We start from the raw sequence: 23,628 nt of genomic DNA on the forward strand, positions 1-23,628 counted from the left end.
AGTCGACATAGCGCGATATTCTGCTTCGGTCGATGATTTGGAAACGGTCGCTTGACTTCCAAGACAGCAAGGAGTTTCCAAGAAAAACACAATACCCAAAGGGTCGAACGACGAGTGTCGAGGCGACCCCCATAATCAGCGTCTGAAAATAGGGCTGGGCATAAATACTGAAAACCAAAAAATCGGACCAAACCTAACCGAACTTCAAAAAACCAAAATCGAAAGAACTGAACCAAACTAGTTTGGTTCTGTGTTTGGTGTCCACCTTCAAAAAATCGAAACCGAAATAACCCTAATCGAAGTTTGATAAAATCGAACCGAAGAACCGAACGCCTACCGTAGTTTATTCTCTTCTTGAGAAGTATATTCTCTCACATTTAGTGAGAGCTTGGAAAAATTAGGAGCTGTATTGATGTAAAGGCTACTCGAACTAATTTTTTCTTAGTAGTTTTAATTATTTTGTCATTACTTGGTAGGATCATATTCTCTTAAATCAACTTAGAGTTGAGATACTCTTAGGTTGATTATAGTTTTTTTACTCTTGCAAACCGTAGTTATTCATTTTGTAATTGATTTCATTATTTTCATTATTAATAAAAAAAATATTTTGATTTCAATTTATCAGTTTTATGTTTTATTGCTTTTGAGAATATGAATTAGTATAAATGGAATCGCTTCTAATATCATATCAAAAAAATCGAATTAAAAAAAAGCGAACCGAACTAGTTTGCTTCGGTGTCCACCTTAAAAAAATCAAAATCAGCGAAATAGCCGAATCGAAGAACCGAACGCCCACCCCTATCTGAAAAGGCACGTAAAAGAGTAGGTGAGTCACGATAATAATGAAGGCTCATGGTCGCAGTTGACCGACGATAACGGAGAAGGCGATGAACCGTCGTAAGATGAAGGCGTCGAGGGTCAGACACAAACTGATTGAAAATATGAACAACATACGCAATGTCAGGTCGAGTGACAGTTAAATAGACCAAGTTTCCATCAAGACGTCGGTAAATGGTCGGGTCCGAGAGAGGTTCCCTGTCAGTCTTGGAACAATGAGTGTTCTACTCCATGGGTGTGTCAACAGTGGTCGCATTAGTCAGGTGAGCCATGTCCAAAATTTCTGGGGTATACTTCCTTTGGTAGAGGAAGTAGCCGCCATCATTGCGAGAGATTTCCTGGTCAAGAAAGTAAGATGCGTGCTCCAATTCCTTCATTTGAAATGAAAATTGTAACATACCCTTAAGTAGCAAAATGCCTTCGATAGCATCCCCAGTAATTAAAAGATCATCGACATAGATTAGCACAAAAATCATCCCTCATGTCGAGGGTGAAATAAACAGAGAATAATCATTGTGGCTCTGTCGATAGCCACCTTGCAAAAGAACAGACTTCAACTTGGAGAACCAAGCACGCGGAGCTTGCTTCAAGCCATAAAGGGCCTTTCGCAGTTTGCATACTATGGATGGAGAGGTGGATAAGCTCGGAGGAAGCTTCATATACACAGTTTCAGATAGCTCACCATTGAGAAAGGCATTAGTGACATCCATCTGTGAGATGTAGCTCACCATTGAGAAAGCATTAGTGACGTCCATCCGTGAGATGTCCCATTATCGAACGGCCGCAACAGCCAGTAATGTACGAACAATAGTCATTTTAGCCACAGGAGCGAAAGTTTCCTAATAATCGATCCCATACTTTTGCTTAAAACCTTACGCCACCAAGCGAGCTTTATATCGATCCAACATGTCATCAGATTTTTGCTTCAGAGTGTAGACCCATTTACACCCAACCACAGTTTGATCCGATGGGGCAGGAACCAGATCCCACGTATGATTCCGAGCTAGAGCATCAAGTTCAGTTTGCATAGCCAAGGTCTATTTTTTACTTTCAGCTGCTTGTTTATAAGATCTAGGAATAGAAATGTGACCAAGTGAAGATAACATAGATAATTGGGAAGGGGGCTTACTGACTCGACCAGATCAGGTAGTGACTACACTGTGTAGTGGTTCGGAAGAGGGTAAAATATGAGAAAAAGAGAGGATACCTGGATCCGTAGATGGCGAAGGAGGAGCAGTAGCCAAGAGAACTCTCGCATAAGGATCAGGCTCATCATCAAAGTAGGATGACATGGGATTCGAGCGACCAATGAGATCTGTTGGTTTTGTAGCCGAGCGAATGTATAATGAGTCCTCAAAGAAGAGAACGTTGAGTGATATCCTCATTCGTTTGGGATCCCAGTCATAGCAACGATAACCTTTTTTAGTGTCAGATATCTCAAAAAAATGCATTTGAAAGACTTGGCATCAATTTTGGAATACTCAGATCTTGGAAGAAGTACATAACACGTACATCCAAACACACGGAGACTGTAGTACGAAGGCTTAGTACCAAGAAGCTTCTGCAGAGGAGACTGATTTTGGAGAACCGTAGTGGGCATTCGATTAATGAGGTAGATCGCCGTGTGGACACCCTCAGCCCAAAATAACTGTGGCAAATTGGCATAAAGTCGAAGTGCACGGGTAGTTTCAATAATATGGCGATGCTTCCGCTCGGCAACACCATTTTGCTGAGACTGGTGAGGACATGTTTTGGGATGAATAACACCTTCAGTAGCTAAGAAATGCTCAAAGTCTTTTGAGGTGTATTCACCGCCCGACTCTGTGCGGAGAATTTTTATGTTTTTCTTAAATTGAGTTCGGACCATGGCATAAAAATACTTAAAGACCCTGAACACCTCAGACTTGTGTTGAATAAAGTAGACCCATGTAAACTGAGATACATCATCCACAAAAACAACATAATAAGAATTGCCAGAGAGTGACTTGGAGCCCGCAGGACCCCAAACATCAGAGTGAATAAGTCAAATGGAGAAGTGGTATGATGAATACTTTTACTAAATGGCACAAACGTGATTTTGCAAGAGCACATGATTCACAATCAATACTAACATTATTCTTAAAATCAATTTTAGACAACAAATCGCCAGAGGAAAACAATGACTTGAGATTCTGAGTATGAGGATGTCCCAACTGCCTATGCCATATTTTCCAAAGAGCATTGGTTGACGCAATCTCATAAGAAGACGGAGCAAGGAAGCACTTGTGAGAGTCGGAGGACGAGCCCAAATCCAAGATGAACAGTTCCCCTTGTCTACGGCCTCGACCAATCACTTTCCCGGTCCACAGATCCTGAATAAGACAACCATTAAGTGAGAAAGAAACTAAGAAATGTTGGTTAACAAGCTGATTAACAGAAATCAAATTAGCAGATACTTTGGGGACATAAAGGGCATCTGATAAGATTAAAGGAGGAGAATCGGGAAAGGTAAATCGTAAAGTGCCACTTCTCTGAATGTCGAGGTTCATTCCATTGGCAACAATAATAGTGCCAGGGAGGGAACAAGGCCAGGAGGAAGAAAAGGTTTTCAAGTCACCAGTCATGTGATGAGTGGCACCCGAATCTATAATCCAAGGAGTACTCGACTTAGGCTTACCAAACCTGCAGCGTGAAGACCTTGGATAAGTTGTTGCATGAAGTCGGTAGGTATAGAAGAAGAGGAACCATCTGGAGGAGGATCGACAATAGTGGTAAAGGCAGTGAGAGTGGTTGAACAACCAGAACGTGGTAGACGAGTCGGGCAATCGATGATCAGATGGCCATCTTTCTTGCAATAGCGACAAAACAGTTTGGTGGTGGACCCTCTCTGGTTGCGGCAATGAGAAGCATAGTGACCCTTCTCATGACAGTTGAAGCACTCGACAGTAGAAAAGTCAAGACATTTTCCTTTATAAGTACCAAAGGAATCAGAAGAGGAATTCTGAGAGGATAGAGAGGCAAGGCAAGTTTCTTCGGCAAGGAGATCAGCAAGGACGTTGTCAAGCGATGAGGTGGAGTTGCGGTTGAGAATGGAGGCCCGAATATGTTCAAACTCGGGTCGTAATTTCATAAGTAATGTGCGACAATGAGATTTCTGACGCAGGGTAAGGACCGTGTCTAGCGCCGCTTCCAGGATGTTTATTTCATCAATCATATCCATCTCATTCCAAATCAACATGATGGAGGAATAAAATTCTTTGAATGTTAGCGGTCTGCGAGAAAGAACGGTAAGAGACTGTTCCAGTTGATACATCCATGCATCACTACTACGCTGATATATTCGTCATAGGTACTCCCATATTGCACGAGCAGAGGATATAGTGAGATTGAGAGCAATAGATTTTCGACAGACTCCATGATCCAGGTACGTACCTTTGCATCAGACACACACCATTTGGAGATGACTGCAGGATTGTCAGTCGTGGCTGCTGGTTTAGATGAGGTGACGTGAACCAAAAGCTCTTTGCCCTCAAGAAAATTACGAAAATATGAAGCCCACAAAAAATAGTTCTTTCCATCAAGTTTCATAACTGGACGTTGCTGATGTGAATCCATTGGAATAGACTGGGAAAAAGAAAAAAATAACACTCGAGACAGAGGAGAAAAAAAAAACTAGAAGGCTTTTACAGCGCTGATACCATATGAACAAGGGAAAAACCTTGATTTTCTGTGTATTGAAAATAAAGGAGATCATCTCCTTATAAAGTTACAAAGAAACCTATACATGGTAGATACAATTAAAGAAAAATTCTAGCCTAATTACATGTAACAGATTCTAGGCTAATTATATGCAATTTACCTTCTAATCAATCAACCATAACCATAATTAGAGCTATACATGGAAGGTATATATTGTAATTGATGGTGATTAACATATCTAGCTCCAAACCCACAAATTACAAAAGGAATTGAGATAAAAGATCACTGTTTGGGTAAAATTCTATCATATAGATGACAGGCAGAACTAAACAGGAAAAGGTGTGAACTTATACATCTTGAAGAAATCACAAATGGGGGAGGAATTTTTGAAGATTCTCAAGTTCATAGCACCACTTATCAATTTAAATGAATTTTCAAACTTCTCTTTTTTCCTTCAATTTCATCCATATATTGGTCATTCCAAGAAACTTGCTTCTTCTAGGATCAAATAAATCTTAAGAGAGAATAACACCCAAAAATACAACTATTAGCCTCATACTTAAACAAATTAGAAGGTATACAAGTTAAAAGCTTAAATAATGTAAATATAACCTTTTAAATATTTAAAAAAATATCCTTAAAGAACTAGACTTATTTCACAATCTTTCTTCAAATGTTTTAACAAAAGATGTATTTCGTCCTTAATTTCGTAAAAAAATAAAAAAATAAAAAATAAATAAGTTGTTCTAGAAGCTATGAGAGCTTACAAATCTACACGTCCAAAGTTAGTCTTAATACGCTCCATTGTTCATCGGATGTTGGATCTTCTTGAAAAGTTTCAATCTTTAGTCTTGAAGATGGGTGAGGGAAGTTCCTCGTAAAGAATCAAAATTCTCAAAGAACACGTAAAATAGAATAATGGTAGTCCAAACAAGCTCGATGCCAAAAATAATCCCCGAGTAATAGATACATACATCTGGCTTTATTAAATTTAACATGCCACTTTCGGATATTAAAACGCAAGAAGAGGGGGAAAAAATAAGTCAATCTTGAGTCAAATACACACAAAAAAATGATTATCCCCACACGCATAGAAAAGAATAAGAGACAAGACCTTTCCAATCGGCGGGACATTTAACTTAGTCACCATTGCTCCAGAAATTTTAAAAATATGTGCAGAGAATGTATTTGATATGGTAGTGTTTCATCGAGAGGAAGTAGTAATAGCAACCCTGCCAAAAGTGCACCAACGTGGACATGTAAGTTAAAGTAGGCAAACAGAATAAGAGTTTTGATTCCCAAAAAAACAATTAATGAGAAAAATTACTCCACTTCAAGAAGAAGCTATGGAAGTACTAAATGTTGAGCCTCTCTAATGCTACATTTTGGGCTCTGATGTAGCTTTGCTAAAAATACATCTAACGGATAGAATGTTGCATAAAAATCCAAGCAAACGAATACCTAAAAGTAGCACCATTCTTTACCTTAGACGTAAAAGACCAAAAGGGCACGAACAAAAGGGTGGAGAGGTTAGAGGAAACAATGAAAAGGAGCAGAATGAGGAGTTTTGCATGGTACAAGTACAGGTCAAAGTTACACCAACAGAATAACTTATAGGTGCAGCAGATCAACTCCAAAAGGTAATAGCATATAGGTCTTCTTCAATAATCAGTTGTTGTCAATAAAAAGTAGTTCATATACTAAAGGTATTCATGAAAGGTTGGCATCAAAGATATCTACTCATGCTTCTTGGTAAACTTAATTGGCCAAATCGTATATAAGAGGTACAAGACCATCACAAAAGCTTCCCTTTTCACCCTTAAGTCACGAGTTACATCTACTACAATTTCTTCTTGTATCTCTATATATAACTTGTGGAGAAAAAAGACAAATGCTAGCACTGTTTAGAATTCCTTGAGAAACATGACTTCTAAAAAAAAGGCATAAGCTTCAGAAAAGAGGACCGGCAATGACAGGGACTCATACTCTATAGAAACTTATTGCTAGAGTGTACCTTTCACTAGGAAAAAACTCCAAAGAAGTGATATTGTTACCCAAGTGCATTCTCTTGTGTAAGGAGGAGATCTCCATCTATTTCACTTCAATAACACAGACATCACCATCTTTGCTTCCCCTACAATTAAATGACAAGCAGAGATTCAACTGAATGCATTAACAAACTAAACCCTGCTATAGGTATGGCAATTGGTGGTGTGGGTTACAGCCTATGTGGGGCAGCAGGGGATTACAGCTTATGTGGGTGAGGGGCAGGCCCGGTTGTGGGTTGAAATAGACACAATTAGGTGTAAATATTGAAGTTGAAGTTACGGGGAAGACATAAGCAACAAGACTTACAAGATATAACATTCTAGAAATCATAAATATTTTGGAATATTAAAAAGTTATTCTTAGTTTGTGAAATTTTGATTCAAAAATATCCTGATTGTTAAATTTAGATCGGAAACTTATTTTTCACTTCTTTTTTATGTTTTTTTTTTTGCTCCCCCCACATTGTAGGATTTCACTGTGTATGTAGTTGTTGTTTTTTATGTTTTATGTTTCTTTTTGTTTCTTCTTTCTTGGGTTCAGAAATAACCACGTAAATGTACACGTTAAGTCAAAACAATAACAAAATGGAAAAGAAGTAAATAACTATCTGTTTTCCTTTTATAGTTTAGATACTAAAATCTTAATTCTCGGGGATAAAAGAAATTAACACACTGTCTGAAAGAGCATCTCTTCCAAACTGATTGGTATAGTAAATATTTCATCATCCGTTCATTTATATCAGATTTAAATTACTTATAATTTAACTCTAATTTTTTGTGCTGTGGTTACAAAAAATGTAAGGGGATGTGAATCTAATTTGAGAAGCTATACTAAATAATATAATTACCAATGATATAACTCTAATGTTGTATTACCCAAATAACAAAATGAAAAAGATCATACCGGGGAAGGATAATACGGGGCGGTGCAGGATGGGTTGAAAACAATAAAAAAAAACTATGTAGGGCGGGGCGGGAGGGTTGAAAACAATTTTTTTTTAAAAACTATGCAGGGCGGGGCGGGCGCGTTGAAAATTTTGCGGGTTAAGTCTAGCCCCGCTCCATTGCCATTCGTTGACTGCAGGACATCAAAAGACAGGTCTATAGAACCATGTATTGGAGGGAAGACATTCACCAAGAAGAAGAGACGTCAAAGGTAGCAAAAGAACTTCAATCATGCAAAAAGTTCAAAAAAATACTAGATGTTTTAGCAAGATGGGAACTTTATATTAGTTTGATGGAATCTCATACTAACTCCAAGTAGATGAAATAGGGATCAGATGCTACTCTGTTTTAGGTCCCCTTAATGCCTCATTTCGCCCTATCCCATCACGAAATTGTAAATACCAAATCAACTCAATGATTCATTCAACATCCATGTAAAAGCAATACTTTAATCAAGATTCACAATTGCAAAATCGATGTCAAATACTAATCTTTAGCTTCTACATGTGTATCTAAGAATGCAGATGATAATCGAATGTCAACATGACTAGGAGAGACAAAAGGATAGAGATCCTATAATGCAAGATATTTCCCATCCAAACTAATTGACATAATGGAAGCTGGCTTTTTTAACAGGCTTTTGTGTCCAATTTTCTTCCATGTGGTGATATCCCAAACTGCAATCATTGTCTTATTACCTGTTTTATTGACACAGGTTCGGAAAGTTACACAATGTTTTCAATAAGAAAATCTATACAATCTCAATCTACTAACTTCATTAACTAAAGTCAAGAATTTAGCATACCTTTTTGAACAGTAGTGAACAAAAAGGGTTTTGTCCAATCTTTAGAAAACCTGCAGAGCTCAATATTCTCATCCTGTAATATGGAATACAGGATATAACATCAACATAAAAAGGGAAAACCAATTGTCTAACGGGTCAGACCGCCATATTATACAGAACTTACTGAATTTGGTGTTACGGTTCCTGGAACGCCGTCGCTTGTGTTCCATATTCTGGCGACACTATCTGTGGATGTGGTAGCTAAGAACTCTGAATCTAAGCTGAAGATATATAAAAGTAGGGAAATGAATTTAAATTTTTGTCCAAACATCATCAGAGGAACAATAATGCATAAACTTCCATAATACATTGATTCAGTATCATTTCTACAACAGCAATAAGAGGCTCACCAAACCAAACACTCTTAGATCATTTGAAACTTGTTTTCTAGGAGGATTTTCATAATCATATTCAAAATGTAGATTCAAAACTCAAAATAAATACCATGAGTGCAAATCCACGTATATGCATGTATTATAGGATTTCATGTATCGTTCTTGAACGTGTCTCACTTCTTTAATATGACAAAAAAGGATTAAGTATAATTATGTATCCAAACTCAGTTACGCTACTTTACATCCAATGATATTCAATTCTAAGATACAATTTCTGAAAATTAGGTTACCTATTCATCTCCATTTTCACTTTTGGTTCAACATAAGAACAAACTACTTCCAACACTCGAAAAGGAGAACGCAGAGAATAGCAACAACTTTAAAATCTGGTGTGATGTATGACAAGTGAACAAAAAAGCTAAAATCCACATTGGACTAATTGGATGAGAAAAGCACTTCATTCTGATCTTTAAAGTGAAAAATCTAGATCATATTGGTTAAAAGACACAAGACTAAGATCTTTCACTTCATTTTCCCACAATTAGTTTCCTTAGAACATAACTGACGTTTTCAGCATCAAAGTCCGAGAAAAGTAAGAGAACAAGATGGATCACTGATCAACCTGAATGCACGAACATGCAAGTACGCAGACCCAGAAGCTATAGGTCTCTAGAGATCATACTAGGTAAATTCTCACATATCATAAGTAACTGAGGATTTTGCACAACTATAATCTGAGTAAAGCTAAATGTACCTGAAATCCATGTCTTTGAATGACTTGTGAGCTTTAGGTTCATCCACAATAATGTGCATGGTTGGCCACTCAAAAAGTCTAAAATGTCCATCCTTCAAAGATTCAAAGCAATAAAAAGTCAGAACAAGGTAATATCCTCATGAAATATGTGAGATATAATCTTTCACAAGATTGCTCACAAATCCGCCTGTGGCTAATTTGGCGCCATCAACACTAAAGGCCATGCATTTTTGTGGACCAACATCTTCGACAGCAAACTCCTTGCGCACAAATTTTATGTTATCTTCATGACCATATAACTCATATTAGTGATATCTCTTAAATTATATTAGGATATCTTGATTGATCTTCCATATATCTTAGTATCTCTATTAGTGATTTAGTTTCTATTATGATTAGGAGAAGATCACAATTCTTTATTAGTTGATTCTTTCCTTATTAGTTGTTGCTCTCTTGTATAAAAACACTGTTACACCCCATTTTAACCGGAGTCAGAATTAGAGTATAACATATTGGTGATTCCTATTGATTGATTTTAAGGAGTCGCCACCTAATTAATTTTAAGGTGAATTAGGGCACCTAATTATTAACTTAAGGTAAAACTAACCTCCGTTAATAGTCCTCGCTTTAGCCGGTTTGATTCTAGGTAAGGGTTCTATATTATCCTAAAGGGAAGGGATTAGGCATCCTTTAGAATCCGTTAACTTACGGTTATCCGACCAAACTTAGGTTAATTAATTAAAGCTAAAGACGCAAATGTAATATTAAAAATTTAAGAAAATGGCTTGTAACTATTGCTAAGGTTTTAAAGGAAAATAATGTTGTTTGAAATAAGATTTGAAAATAATAATTTGCATAAAAGATGTCTTTAAATTATATTTAAAACAAGGTTTAAGACTTTAAATGAGAATAAATAATAATGCTAGATAAAATGAGATTCGCAAAATATAATAATTTGTATATAAGCAGAAGGAAAATGCAGGTTTATGCAATATTTTGATAAATACTTAAAACAACTCAAATGATGAAATATTAATGGATTTTGCAGTTTAGGAACATAGACAAGATGGAGTTTTCCTTCTCCCTTTCATTACCTTTTATTAACTATGCTTAATTAAGAAAAAATGCATGATTAATTCAAACTTGAAGAGTTATTTATACAATATACTTGAGCTTATATTTGCGTGTTAATGACGTTTTGAAATTTTAAGATAGTAAAATAAACCTAATTCCTTTGATTATGTAATCATGCAGCTTTGCAAATTAATTGTTCCAATAAAATAAATATTATATAGGCTATAAATAGTTTAACATAAGAGAAGCTTATAGGACTAATGGTGAGTTTTCTCTTAATTAACTACCCATTATACTAGAGCTAACCCCACTAATTTACTAGAATTCATCTAAGTTAAAAAAAAACAAAGTAAAAAGGGTAGTTGCATCATATAAAATAAAGGCACAAAAATAAAATAAAAGGGGACCAAATAATATCAAATGGGCCAGCCCGTTTTGGGCCACTGAGATCCATAGCTGCGTTGGCCCGGCCCAATTATTTTTAGCCGTGCCGGAAATTTCCGCCGCCTTTGTTCGATCTGTTGGGCTTTGGCCCAGGAATTTTATGTCTTTCTATTTTGCTGCGGATAGAGAGCTGGATGGATAAAGGAGTCATGTTGGGCTTGTAGCCCAACGCCAAACGCTGAGGAGAACGGGTCCCTCAGACTTGTATGCGATTGTCATGCATAAAAAGAGAGGTAAGGAATTAGTATAAGATCAATGGATAATGTTAAACATATATATAAACTCAAAAAGACCATTGGATTATGTATATACTATGTATATTTAAGTATATTTCATGTATACACGTTCATAGGTATACAACCTCATTTTGCCTTAACGGCACTTATAAGTATATGGAAAATATTTCAACCAATTAACCATACGACAATCACTGAACATTGCAAAACCAATTACAAAATGTGCTCGGGCAAATAATCTCCACAACGAAGACGACGAAACAAAGGTTTACGGATTGTGAACAAACTCATAAATCATATAATCTCACACAAGAGAATACTGGACAGAGCATAGCTACGGGTTTGAGGTCTAACATAAAGCGTTTTGATCCTATTTAACTGAAGCTAGTCGAAGCAGGGTAGAAGATTAACCTTGTCACAACACAACTAGATGCAGATCGTCTCAAGATATTGATGAAATAGGCATAGTATGACACAGGGGTGACCATGCTAGAATCAATAGTGGTAGAGTGAATGCTCACAATCGATAAGTATGTCTAAGCTGAAATGCAACACCACAGAATTCCATAGAGGAGAACGCCTATGCAAAAACTAATATGGATGAACCTTAAATACAGAACCTAGACAGTTAAGCATTCCTCAAGGCACTAATTAACCCATAAGCCTAAGTCCAGTGCTATGGCACACATGTATAGTCACGACATATACTTGACATAAATTTAAATGACACAGGCTTGGAGGAAGCATGCTTAATCATACAAGTCGAGTCAACAGCAAAACTATACTTATCTAAGACTATTTGGGCTATAAATAGCACATAAGACATGATCGTTTAAATGTATCAACACACTTAACTTATTTGATCCAAATCATAATACTATACCTACCAAACAATAGAAGTCGCTAGACTAATATATGTTCTGCCCACATTATTCGAAACCGATCAACATTTAATCTATATTATAGAATGGACAACCTTGTAATGACAGCCAGATTAATCAACATAGAATGCTTACTCATCATAGATACCGACCTGAATGACACTTGAAGGCAGTTGGTCTAACATGCTGAACCAACAACCAATTCAATTTTAACATAAATAAATGCTGGAAATGAGCTTGTGATTAGACTACATGAGTACATTTATGAACTAAGCTTAACGATGCGAGTAATACTTAAACGTGGATTAAATCAAACTAAGTATAACAGAGTTGGGCTAACGACATGATAAATACTAGATTATTAACTAAGCGATACAATATAAATGAACTGAAACGAAGATGAAAGCTAATACACTTGAAACATGCTTGAAACTACCAATGAATATAACTAATAAGGATGCCAATTAACACACATAAGATATTCGACCGTATTGAAAGCTATCATAATAACATCCTAGAACATGGCTAAACGGGAAACAATTATAAATTCAAGATAACTAAAAGAGAAGATTCACGAACGAGGGCATACGCAAACCACCACATTAGCACATTCTATATCAACTAACAAATACAAATACGAATAGGTATACTAAGTACCATTACGATAACAAAAAAGCAAAGCTAATGGCGAGAACTTAAGCCGAACCCAACAGAGACAATAGGTAATAAAATAAACGATGCGAAATAATTTAAAGGAAGAAGGATTACCTTCTTCGGATGCAGCGAAGTGGGACGAAGGTCTCGATATCTACTCGAATGCTATCAAATCCAAACTTGCGATGCTCGGATTCGAACAATACCACAGTGAATAAAAAGATGATGTAGAATTTTGACTCGATAACAAGAAATGTTTCGACTACTAAAAAAACTAAAACTTTCAAAGAACTTTGAGCGGCTAAAAAAACTCTTTTCTTGGGGAATTTGTGCGATTCCCCAACTTTAATTTCTAGGGAATTTCTGTGACCAAAAAAAGACCCCCTTTTTCAGATTAAGAAGCGAATATTTATAGGGAGTTTCTAGGGTTTCTAGGGTTCAAAACGAAAATTAGGTGGGATTCTCAGTCAACTTTTCAAACGCAAAGTGTTAAAATTCCTCTGTTATCGATCAGACACCCAGAAGAAAAAGACAATATTCATAAAGGTTTTGTACTCGAAAGATCAAAAGGGGTGATAAAGCAAGATTCGCACTTACAACGGACAAAGAACCATTAATGCTTCGGATCGAAACAAAACCGAAAAAAAGACGAAACGCCTCTTCAATACTGACCTCCCCCTGACAGAGCATTAATTAATGTTCCCGAATTGGCCATGCAAGGCCTGTTAGGAATGAAAGGATTCTGAGCTTTTGCTGTTTTCGTTGAAGGGGAAAGAGAGGAAAGGAAGAGAGAGATGAGAGAGGACGCGGCTGTGTTTAGGAAAAGAAAGAAAGAGATTAGGTTTTTTTAGGTTTCAACTGATAAGAGAATAAATGGGCCGGTCGGGTCGGGTAATGGGGTGGGCTTGTTGGGTGAAAGGCTAAATGGGCTGACCGAATTATGTGGAGTAGTGGGCTGATTGTAGTGAATTTAATATGTGGGCTGGGTGGAATCCGAATTTGGCTGAAATTGTGGTCATTCCTCCTTCATTTTAATTATTCTTGGGCTTTTAACTTAATATCTAGTACAATATATATTATGTGAAGGTAAATAATAATTAGTATGTAGAAATTAAAGGATTTAATAAAGTAAAATTAATTTAACAAGTACAAATTCCAAAAATGAAACGATGACGAACTATTTAAAATTTGTGATAAAGTAACGAGGTTAATAGTAATAAAAATAGTAGTGAAAACAAGTTATTTAGCTCATTAATAAATTTAAAAGCCTAAAAAAATAAATTGGAATAAAGGAGGGACGAAATTGGGTGTCAACAAATACATTCTTAATAATAAGATTAAACACCTTTCTCCAGAGGTAAATTTTTTTATGGTATCAAGAGCCTAAAAAGCTTCACAACATTTTTTTTTTCCTGGGCGTTTGTATTTTCTCATCGACGACAACAATGGCTCCAACTAATTCCTCCACTGAGAACACCTCAACCACACCTTTTCCTGTAACTGCCTCCCAAACAACACAACCCATACCGAATTCTCCACCAATTCTTACCATGAATAAGAATGAGTAGGCGATCAATATCAACGTTGTTGCTCGAGCACCTCTAAAGCTCAACAATACAAACTACCGAGTCATGGAAATACCGGGGGAAACCATCCTCACGCATATGATTTTCTCCACTTTATTGAACAGCCACCAAGTTCAACAGACACACATTTTCGTCAACAACAAGACCATCTCATCCGGAGTGCCATCGTTGCATGTCTATCTCCTGATATTGTTCCCTTTGTCATTGATGCTAAGTATCCCTATTCTTTCTGGCAAAATATGGTAGCAACCTATGCGAAGCCATCGCGTGCTCGTATCATAAGTCTTAGAGAGTCTCTAAGCAACATAAAGAAGGGTAACCTCTCTATTACTTCATACCTGATGAGGATCAAACAAATCTGCAGAACTTTAGCCTCGGCTGGCATTCAAATTTCCACGGATGAGCTCTTCCTTCATGCTCTCTATGGACTTCCAGCAAAATACGACACTATCACTGCAACTCTGCGTGCTCAAGAAACTCCAGTGATAGTTGAAGAGCTTCATAAGAAGTGAAGCTCCTTGATTTTGAACAGAATCTCATTCGCTCATCTCCTTCTACCGTGGTTCCAATTACATCAAATTTTACTGCTAAACCATCGCCTCACAACAATCGTTCTCGTTCCAATCATGTTTCGCGTCCAGCAAACAACTCGAATCCTACGGACAGGTCTGTTGCTAACAACTTTGGTTCTCAACTTGCTGGTCAAAACAACCACAAGAATCATCCTCGCGTTACTTGCCAACTTTGTGACAAGCCTGGTCATCATGTGAAGCAATGCCGAAAATTATTGGCAATTCTTTCTCTTATCAATGGGTCTGGATCAGATGGACATACAAGAAACAATGCTCAGTCTCAAACACAGCAGCCACGTGCTAACTATGCAACTCACAACACTAGCAATGATGGAAACTGGCTTGTTGATTCTGGTGCCTCATATCACGTCACGCAGGATCTTCAAAATCTATTCCTCCACTCTAATTATGATGGCAGTGAAGATATTATGCTTGGTGATGGTAACGAACAAAAAATCACTCATACAGGATCCACTTCTTTACCTTCATCTTCTCGCCCTTTAACTTTATCCAATGTTTTATATGTTCCTAAGATGAAAAAGAACCTTGTTTCTGTCTACTGACTTTGTAATGATAATTATGTCTCTGTGGAATTCTCACCTTATTCATTTTTTGTGAAGGACTTTTGCACGGGTGTGCCTTTACTGGCAGGGAAACCTGAAAACAGTGTTTATCCATGGCCTTCATTTTTTCAGTCACCGACCTCTCCTCTAGCCGTCGCCACCACCGCCACCGGAACTGCTTCAAATTGGCATCGACGTCTCGGTCACCCGTCCTCACCCACACTTCGTCAAGTTTTCAAGCTTTTAGCTATTTCATCCCCTTTAAAAAAATCTTTCTTTTGCAATTCATGTAAATGCAGTAAAATGCATAAGTTTCCTTTCTACAACTCTACTATAAAGAGCAATGCTCCTTTGGAATACATTTATTCGGACGTTTAGGTCCTCTACGTAAATTTCAATAATAGAAGGTTTTCAATATTATTTAATTTTTGTTGATCATTACACGAAATATATCTGGTTCTTTCCCATAATAAAAAATCTGATGTATTCATTATATTTTTCAAATTTAAGAAAGTTGTAGAAAAGCTCTTTCAAAAGCCCATCATCTCCTTTTATTCTGACAATGGTAGTGAATTCATCCATCTTCGGTCTTTCTTTGAAGACAATGGTATTTCTCACCTTCTCACTCCTCCACATACCCCTAAGCACAATGCAACTGTCGAACGTCGTCATCATCATATTGTTGAAATAGGTATCACTCTATTACATAATGCGAGCCTCCCTCTAAAATTTTGGTCCTATGCCTTCACTACCGCAGCCTACTTGATTAATCGCTTACCAACAAGAATTTTAGAGAATCAGTATCCCCTTTTAAGCTATATGGCAAACTACCAAACTATACCAAGTTTTGAGTCTTCGGTTGTTTGTGTTACCCATGGTTAAGGCCTTATAATCAAAATAAATTGCAACCTTGTTCCAGCCCATGTCTCTTTCTTGGCTACTCACAGAATCAAAGTGCTTATCTTTATTTTAATCCTGTAAAGTCTAGGTTGTATGTCTCCAGGCACATGGACTTTGTGGAGCATCGTTTTCCATACTCATCTATGGAAATTAAGGCCAATCGACCTGAGTCTAACACTGTTGATATATAGGTTCCCTCTCATTATATTATTCCGTTTACATTAAATCCATCTGGTAACTCTCATATTATATCTACGACATCGGATTCAAGAAGTACTTCTCATGAGGCCGCCACCAGTAATCGCTCTTCATCAGACGAGCCTGAGAACTCCATTACGTCTTTTCCATGTATGTCTTCCACCTCTCCTTCTTCTACCTCTTCTTCCTCATCCTCTTTATCAATACCAACGCCTTCCACTTTCTCCATTCCTTCTTCTTCCCCTATACCAAATCATCCCATGGTAATTCGTTCCAAAAATAATATTAGCAAGCCAATTCAAAGACTTTGCCTCAGTGCTAATGTATCTTCTAAAGCCGAATCATCCAATGGTGCATAACCTTCTAAATTGCAAGCCATTTCCTCAAATACCAATACCAAAACCATGCCTAAGCCCAAACCTACCAAAGTCCTCGGTTTTTCTAGTTCAATACCCAAACATTCGTTGAGCCTAAGAGTGTTAGCCAAGCATTAAAAGATCCTAAATGGCGTCTTTTTGCCATGAATGAGGAATTATCGGCTCTTAAGGACCAAGGCACATGGTCTTTTGTACCAGCAGATCCTCAAGCTAAACCAGTCCGGTCTAAGTGGGTTTTTCATGTTAAATACGATTCTTATAGAAGTATTAGCCGCTACAAAGCTTGACTTGTCTCTAAAGGTTTCTTGCAGCGTCCAGGTGTTGATTATGGTGAAACATATTCTCCAGTAGAAAAGCATACCACAGTGCGTGTTATTCTCTCAATGGCTGCTTCATTTGATTGGCCACTTCGTCAATTAGATGTTAACAACGCCTTCTTGCACGGGACTCTAACAGAACAAGTTTACATATCTCAACCTCCTGGTTTTGTGGATGAGACATATTCCATTCATGTTTGTCGGCTTCACAAAGCAATTTGCATGGTATGAGAAACTCAAATCCTATCTCATTTCATATGGATTTTTCCACTTTCAGTCGGATCACTGTTTATTCATTTATGCTAAATCTAGAGTTAAGCTCTATCTTATTGTCTATGTTGATGATCTAATTATCACGGGTAATCATCAAAAGTCGGTGGAAGATTTCATTGCGTGTCTTGCTAATCTTTTTTCTATTAAAGATCTTGGCGATTTGCATTTTTTCTTGGGTGTACAGGTTATTCGCTCACCTTCAAGTATTTTCTTGAGTCAGCAAAAATATATTTATGAGATTTTAGACGAGAGCCAACATGGTTGAAGCTAATCCCGTACGCCAATAGCAAGGATCTTGTCCCATAAGTAGTGATGGAGCTTTACTACAAGATCCTAAAGAATATCAGACTATAGTTGGAAGTTTACATTATCTTCACCTTACCAGACCAGATGTTGCTTTTGTTGTAAGCAAATTGTCTTAGTTTACCAGTGCTCCAACGACGATACCTTGGGCTATGGTCAAACGAGTTCTTCGTTATCTTGCTGGTACATCTGCTAATGGTATGTTTCTTTGCAAAGGCAAGTCGCTAAATCTGCACGGCTTCTCCGACTCAGACTGGGCAGGTAATCGTGAAGATTGCTCTTCTACTATAGCATACATTGTGGTTTTAGGATCCAATCTAATCTCATAGAGTTCTAAGAAGCAAAGAGTTATTGCTTATTCATCCACAGAAGCTGAATATCGTGCTATCGCTTTAGCTTCAGCTGAAATTTGTTGGGTTCGTAATTTGCTTCAGGAGTTATCTCTCTTTCTCAAGGAGCCGCCCGTTATCTATTATGAAAATCTTGGCGCGACCTATGTGTGTGCTAATCCAGTTTTTCATTCCAAAATGAAGCACATTGAGATTGACTATCATTTTGTTCGAAAACTCTGCCAACAAGGCCTCCTGCGTGTTTCTCATGTTTCATCGCGAGACCAACTGGCTGATGTTCATACCAAGCCACTTCCAAAAGCTCCGTTCGAAGCACTAAGGTCTAAGATTGGTATATTGGACCGATCTACCACCTTGCGGGGGCATATTAGTGATGTCCCTTGATTGATATTAGGATATCTTGATTGATCTTCCATATATCTTAGTATCTCTATTAGTGATTTAGTTTCTATCTGTTACACCTCGGAAATTTCGGACTTGTTGCCTTGTGAATAGGCTAATGTGAGCTTAAGGTGATTATGAAATCCTTACAAGATTAAGGGAAGTATTAGATAGCTTAAAGTGCATACTATAAGATTTTGAAGTCATGTGAATATGCGAAATTTAGTTTGTTGGAGGAAGTGAAATGTAAGTCATGTTCGAAAAGGTTTTCGCTATGATTGAGCTAATATTTATTTGGTAATATCCTAAGGGGATGCTATAGGGCCTATTTATTGGTTAGTGAAGTGTTACATAAGTGCCAAGAAGGTCCCACAAGGATTGGAAGTCAAACGAATTAACGGGAGAAAGTTTCAGAAAAATTGTGAGTTATACGACCACTTATACAGCCCGTATAACTTTGTACGGTCCGTATAAGGACGGTACGTATAATATGATCTTTACAGAAGGGGAATTTTTCTTGGTGGTGTTATACGGTCCACTTATACGGACCGTATAATATTATACGGACCGTATAAGTGGTCTGTATAAGTCCATCGGGCAGATTTTTTATTTTTGTATAAATAGATGGCCTTTGTTCTTTTATTTCATTTTTCATATTTCCACAATTCTTGAGAGCTCCAAACCCTTCCCCAAGCATATTCCACTCCAACCCAAGAGAAAACAAAGATCAAGAGACAAGAATCAAGGTACCCATGTGTTAGAAGTCTTGCTAGGGTTAGGAGACTACAAGAGATTCTTGGGTATTGAAGCAAAGGTTTTCACATAAGTTGATAGCTGCTCCAAAGCTCATTCCCATGAGATAAAAGGTTAGTTTTCATGCTTATTTCATGTTATCATGAATGCTTGGTTGTTGAACAACTTGGGTAGAAGAAGAAAGTAGAGAATGAGGGCTAAATGTAACTTTTATGCTGTTTTCGAGTAGTAAGCTAACTTGAGTCATGATTCTTAGTATGATATGGGTATAATCTTGGTATGGAAGGTAGAAATAGTGATGAGTAAGCATTGTATGAAAATATGCTAAGGTTGGGTGTGAAGTTGTTAGTATAAGTTGAACATAAGGGTAAATTTTGAAGACTTAATGGAATGTGATTACTTGATTATGATATTGTGGATGTTATTGTGGTTGTTGGGAATTATTTTTTAGTATGGTGGAAGTTGACGAAATAGGGAAAATACTGCCCAATTCTCATTAGATCATGAGTTATTCTAGTTTGAATTTAAGAGTATCATTAAGGCTTAACCATGGTATGGATCCTTCTAAATGTAGATTGTTCAAGCTTCGACGTTGAACGTTAAGTAGTTAAGAAGATCAAGAGGTATGTAAGGCTAACCCTTCTTCCATTAAGGCATGATTCCTTTGCTATATACCCATCCATGAGTTCCATAATGTCTTCCAAATGACTCTATCTCTAAAGTTACTAAAACTCATGATCCTCGATACTTTCATGATTCTATTACCTCCCTAATATGATAGTTGATTCTCTAAGGATAGATGTAACGAAAGTGATGATGGTAATGATGTTGATGATACTTATGGACTCTTATGTATACGTGTCTAAGTATGTATGATTATTATGTAACACCGAGCTTATATGGCAGGGTATGATACTTATCGCGCGCGCACCTCTGCAGTTAGGTACGGATAACCCTGAGCCTTGGTAGGGCCAGGTATGTATAACACCAAGCGTTGTCATGGCCAGGTACGTGAAACACCGAACCTTCATGGTCAGGTATGATGCTAATAAATATATGTATATATACATGAGTAAGCATTAGAAATGGAAGGTCCCTATGAAAGACAAGTAAGTAAATATGATGATGGCCACTAGTGGTACAAATGGCTCTATTACCTCCTGATTCTTCTATCTTATGCCATTTGTTATGCTCCTACTACGACGTTGATTATGCTTTACATACTCAGTACATTATTCGCACTGACGTCCTTTTGTTTATGGACGTTGCGTCATGCCCGCAGGTGGACAGGGAGACAGACTTGATCCATAGATTATTTGTTCAGGGGCTGCATAGAGGAGCTCCATTTCATCCGGAGCTAAAGCTGTTGGTATTATTCTTTTGTGTACATACATATGGGCATGGCGGGGTCCTGTCCCGTCGATATGATATTACATACTCTTCTTAAAGGTTCGTAGACAGTTGTGTATGGTTAGGTGTCTTTTAGCCTTGTCGGCTTATATTTTGTATATCGTTTTGTTAGCCTCGTCGGCTTGTGTATATGGATATGGGCATAGTTGTTGATGATGATATAAATGTGTCGTTGCTCAATGAGATTAGTATTATTGATGTATAGAAATCATGCGTAGGCCATGTGGCTCACCTAGATGTGAATGTGAATATACGATAAGAGGTGCCCGGGTGGCTTAGCACTGGGTGCCTGTCATGGCCCTCCGGTTGGGTCGTGACACTGTCATGATTAGGAGAAGATCACAATTCTTTATTAGTTGATTCTTTCCTTATTAGTTGTTGCTCTCTTGTATTAATACACATACTTATTAATACGAATAAACACCTTTCTCTAGAAGTAAACTTCTTTAACTCAAACAACCTGCATGAAATAACAAACAATGTATCCTCTTCTCACGCTGAGAAATAAATAATAAGCATGATAATAATCATATTAAATATTCTGTATGTTCCTTTGTTGGTTGACCAACCTAATCAGTAATGTGAAAAGATAACTACCAGCGAAAAATAAGACCTGAATAACCCTGGCTTCAAAAGAGGGGTCAGCACAACTGAAAGTTGTAACACATGCCCAGTTGTCCACAAGGGAATATAGTACTGCGTTGAATTTATAGACAAAACTATATACATAAAGGATCTTTTTACTTTCATTAATAGATGAAGGATCATGAATCACAATAAAGGATCGTCCAACCACAGTCACTCGCATCACTGGCAAACAGGTCACATGATGTTATGAACATTTTTAATTAATGATGCCAAATTAAAATTTTCCCCGATTAAGGATGAAACCAGAGTCCACAATAATAAAGTACAGATTTCTACAAAGGAAACATGTCAAAAAAAAAACCATTGACTGACAGTGCTCGTCCAGTTTATATACGGTATGGTCAGAGGCAGAGCCAGAATTTAGAGTTTATGGGTTCTGAACTTGCCACTGAACCCGTAGTCGTCATAGTTGATGAGTTGCAATTAAATATTTGCACATATTTAATGAATTTTCTAATACAAATACAAGGTCTCCACAAAAGTTACAGAGTTCGTCTGTACCCCTAACCAATATTCTCCCTCCACTTCTGTGTATAATAAAACATCATTTATATCATGAATCACAAAGGCAAATAACAAGAAAAATTGGAAAGGAAAAGCTGGGAGAAAATGGTGGCATTTATACGCTTCATTCGATAGACAAGCAAAGCCAAATGCACCATTTTGAAATGTAGAGGCATTTAACTCATTCAATTCTTGCTTAAGAAACTACCAACTGCCGAAATAATCAATCTTTTTCACATAAAAAAGAAGTAAATAAATCAACTTCAATAAAAACTAAGACAAAAAAGGGAAACAGGGTTTCAATAATTACTTGCAGCAAGTAGTGGTTGAGCACACAAATTTGTCCCCACTAGGATGTACCGCAATGCCCACTGGTTCACCACCTTCCTCGAACACATATGTCGCCTATAACCAATACCCACAAAGGAAAAAGTTCAAATTTCATCACCAACAAGAAAAATCACAGGAAAAAATAGACACATTAGTGGCAAATATGCCAGTGATGGCGATAAATCGAGCCAAAATAGTGGCTATAAGGGTGTGTTCAGTATGAAGGAAAACATTTTTTGAGAAAATAAGTTCCTTAAAAATGAGAAAAATGACTTCTCTAATAGTAGTACGGAAAACAAGTTTCAGAAGTGACATGTCATATTGACTCTCTCCTCCCACCCACAGACACCTCCCACCACCACCCAATCCCCAAGACGCCCCTTTGAAACCCTGAAAAATGGACAAATTACTATTACAAACATTGTTCGAAATTGTCCTAAAAAAAGTGGTTCCTAATTTTTCTATCATACAGATGCTAGGACAAACACGTGGAATTTCATCCAAAATAATATTGTCAAAAAGCTGTCTTCTTGCCCTCCTTTTCCATCACATGCACCCGATTCTGCTCCTTAGAGAAATGCCTAACTAGACTGCCCCTTGGTCTCCCCAATAGCCACCTGCATTCATTCAACAAACTTTTGTAAGTTTCATTTGGGTGATTTAAGAATTTAATTACCTCTGTTGAGTCTATGCAAATTTCAAGTGGTTTGTAAATCTTTTTTGACTACAAATTCCTGGAGATCGAAGAGCTAAAATCTATGCTCTTGTACTGGTAGTCTTTTGGAGGCCTTTTTGGAATCCAAGTATCCAGTCTCCAATGCTATTTCTAAAGACTCTACCAATCACCCCTTTTCCTAGATTTTCCAAGGTTAAACCATCCGTGTTCAATATTATGTTATTGTTTAGGGGAACAAGCATTTGATGTGGATGGTAGTAGTGTTGTCATCCCTCATGCCTTGGTCAGTAGCAGTAATGAATTCAATGGCACAATTGATAACATTTTCAACATTTGTGGTGGTTTTAACATTGTTGAATTGGTTGTGATTCCTAGTTAGCCATATGTGCCACATCCCAAAGAGTAAGAAAGAATCCCACATTAGACTACCGTTAAACTTCTTGTTTTTAAGGTTATTCCAGATGTAGTTCCAAGGATTGTTATTTTGGAGAATGATAAAAGCATGATTGTGATTGACAACATGTTTGCATATGTCTCTCTAGAAGATTTTTGCATTACTGCAGGAAGCAAATATGTGGTCAGTGTGTTGGGAATAAACTCGACACAGAAATAATATTTACGGTATTAACAGCGGAATAATAAAGTAGTACCGTGATACGATTAATCAATAAGAATAAAAAAAAATGATACCAAGATTTTTACGTGTCCAAAAGGGAAAAACCACGGGCCAAGAGGAGCAACTGATATCACTATAGCA

General features: G+C 37.2%; 2 protein-coding genes across 3 annotated transcripts in view; both read right to left on the minus strand.

Moving 5' to 3' along the window:
- Window positions 1–2,878: 2,878 nt before the first annotated feature.
- LOC132059128 (SEC12-like protein 1) overlaps window positions 2,879–23,628 on the minus strand; it is a 55,715-nt gene continuing 34,965 nt past the window's right edge. Inside the window, exons 11-12 of one of the 2 annotated variants that reach the window (XR_009415505.1) lie at window positions 4,249–4,440; window positions 2,879–3,188 (exon numbers count right to left, since the gene is read on the minus strand). Coding sequence is in view for 1 of the 2 variants with exons in the window: in XM_059451634.1 (XP_059307617.1) it covers window positions 3,167–3,188 (22 nt within the window). In the remaining variant the exon portion in view is untranslated. The remainder of the gene's footprint in view (window positions 3,189–4,248; window positions 4,441–23,628) is intronic. The other variant, XM_059451634.1, reaches the window with a different exon arrangement.
- Window positions 5,727–23,450, minus strand: LOC132059127 (SEC12-like protein 1). Its single transcript, XM_059451633.1, has 8 exons — window positions 22,666–23,450; window positions 22,176–22,270; window positions 9,621–9,701; window positions 9,442–9,533; window positions 8,477–8,573; window positions 8,314–8,386; window positions 8,086–8,206; window positions 5,727–6,649 (listed from the first exon to the last, which is right to left on the minus strand). Exons 3-8 carry the CDS (start codon window positions 9,663–9,665, stop codon window positions 6,607–6,609), a joined length of 471 nt encoding a protein of 156 aa, XP_059307616.1. The 5' UTR covers window positions 9,666–9,701; window positions 22,176–22,270; window positions 22,666–23,450; the 3' UTR covers window positions 5,727–6,606.

The sequence above is a fragment of the Lycium ferocissimum genome, chromosome 6 (assembly GCF_029784015.1).
Source record: "Lycium ferocissimum isolate CSIRO_LF1 chromosome 6, AGI_CSIRO_Lferr_CH_V1, whole genome shotgun sequence".
NCBI classification, from domain to species: domain Eukaryota; kingdom Viridiplantae; phylum Streptophyta; class Magnoliopsida; order Solanales; family Solanaceae; genus Lycium; species Lycium ferocissimum.

Excerpts from the sequence above, each read along its gene's own strand:
- LOC132059127 (XM_059451633.1), bottom strand. The coding sequence starts at position 9,665 with ATGGCCTTTAGTGTTGATGGCGCCAAATTAGCCACAGGCGGATTT. Across the intron at positions 8,387-8,476 it reads GAACCGTAACACCAAATTCA|GATGAGAATATTGAGCTCTG; the intron begins GTAAGTTCTGTA and ends TCCATATTACAG. Across the intron at positions 8,207-8,313 it reads GTTCACTACTGTTCAAAAAG|GTAATAAGACAATGATTGCA; the intron begins GTATGCTAAATT and ends TCAATAAAACAG.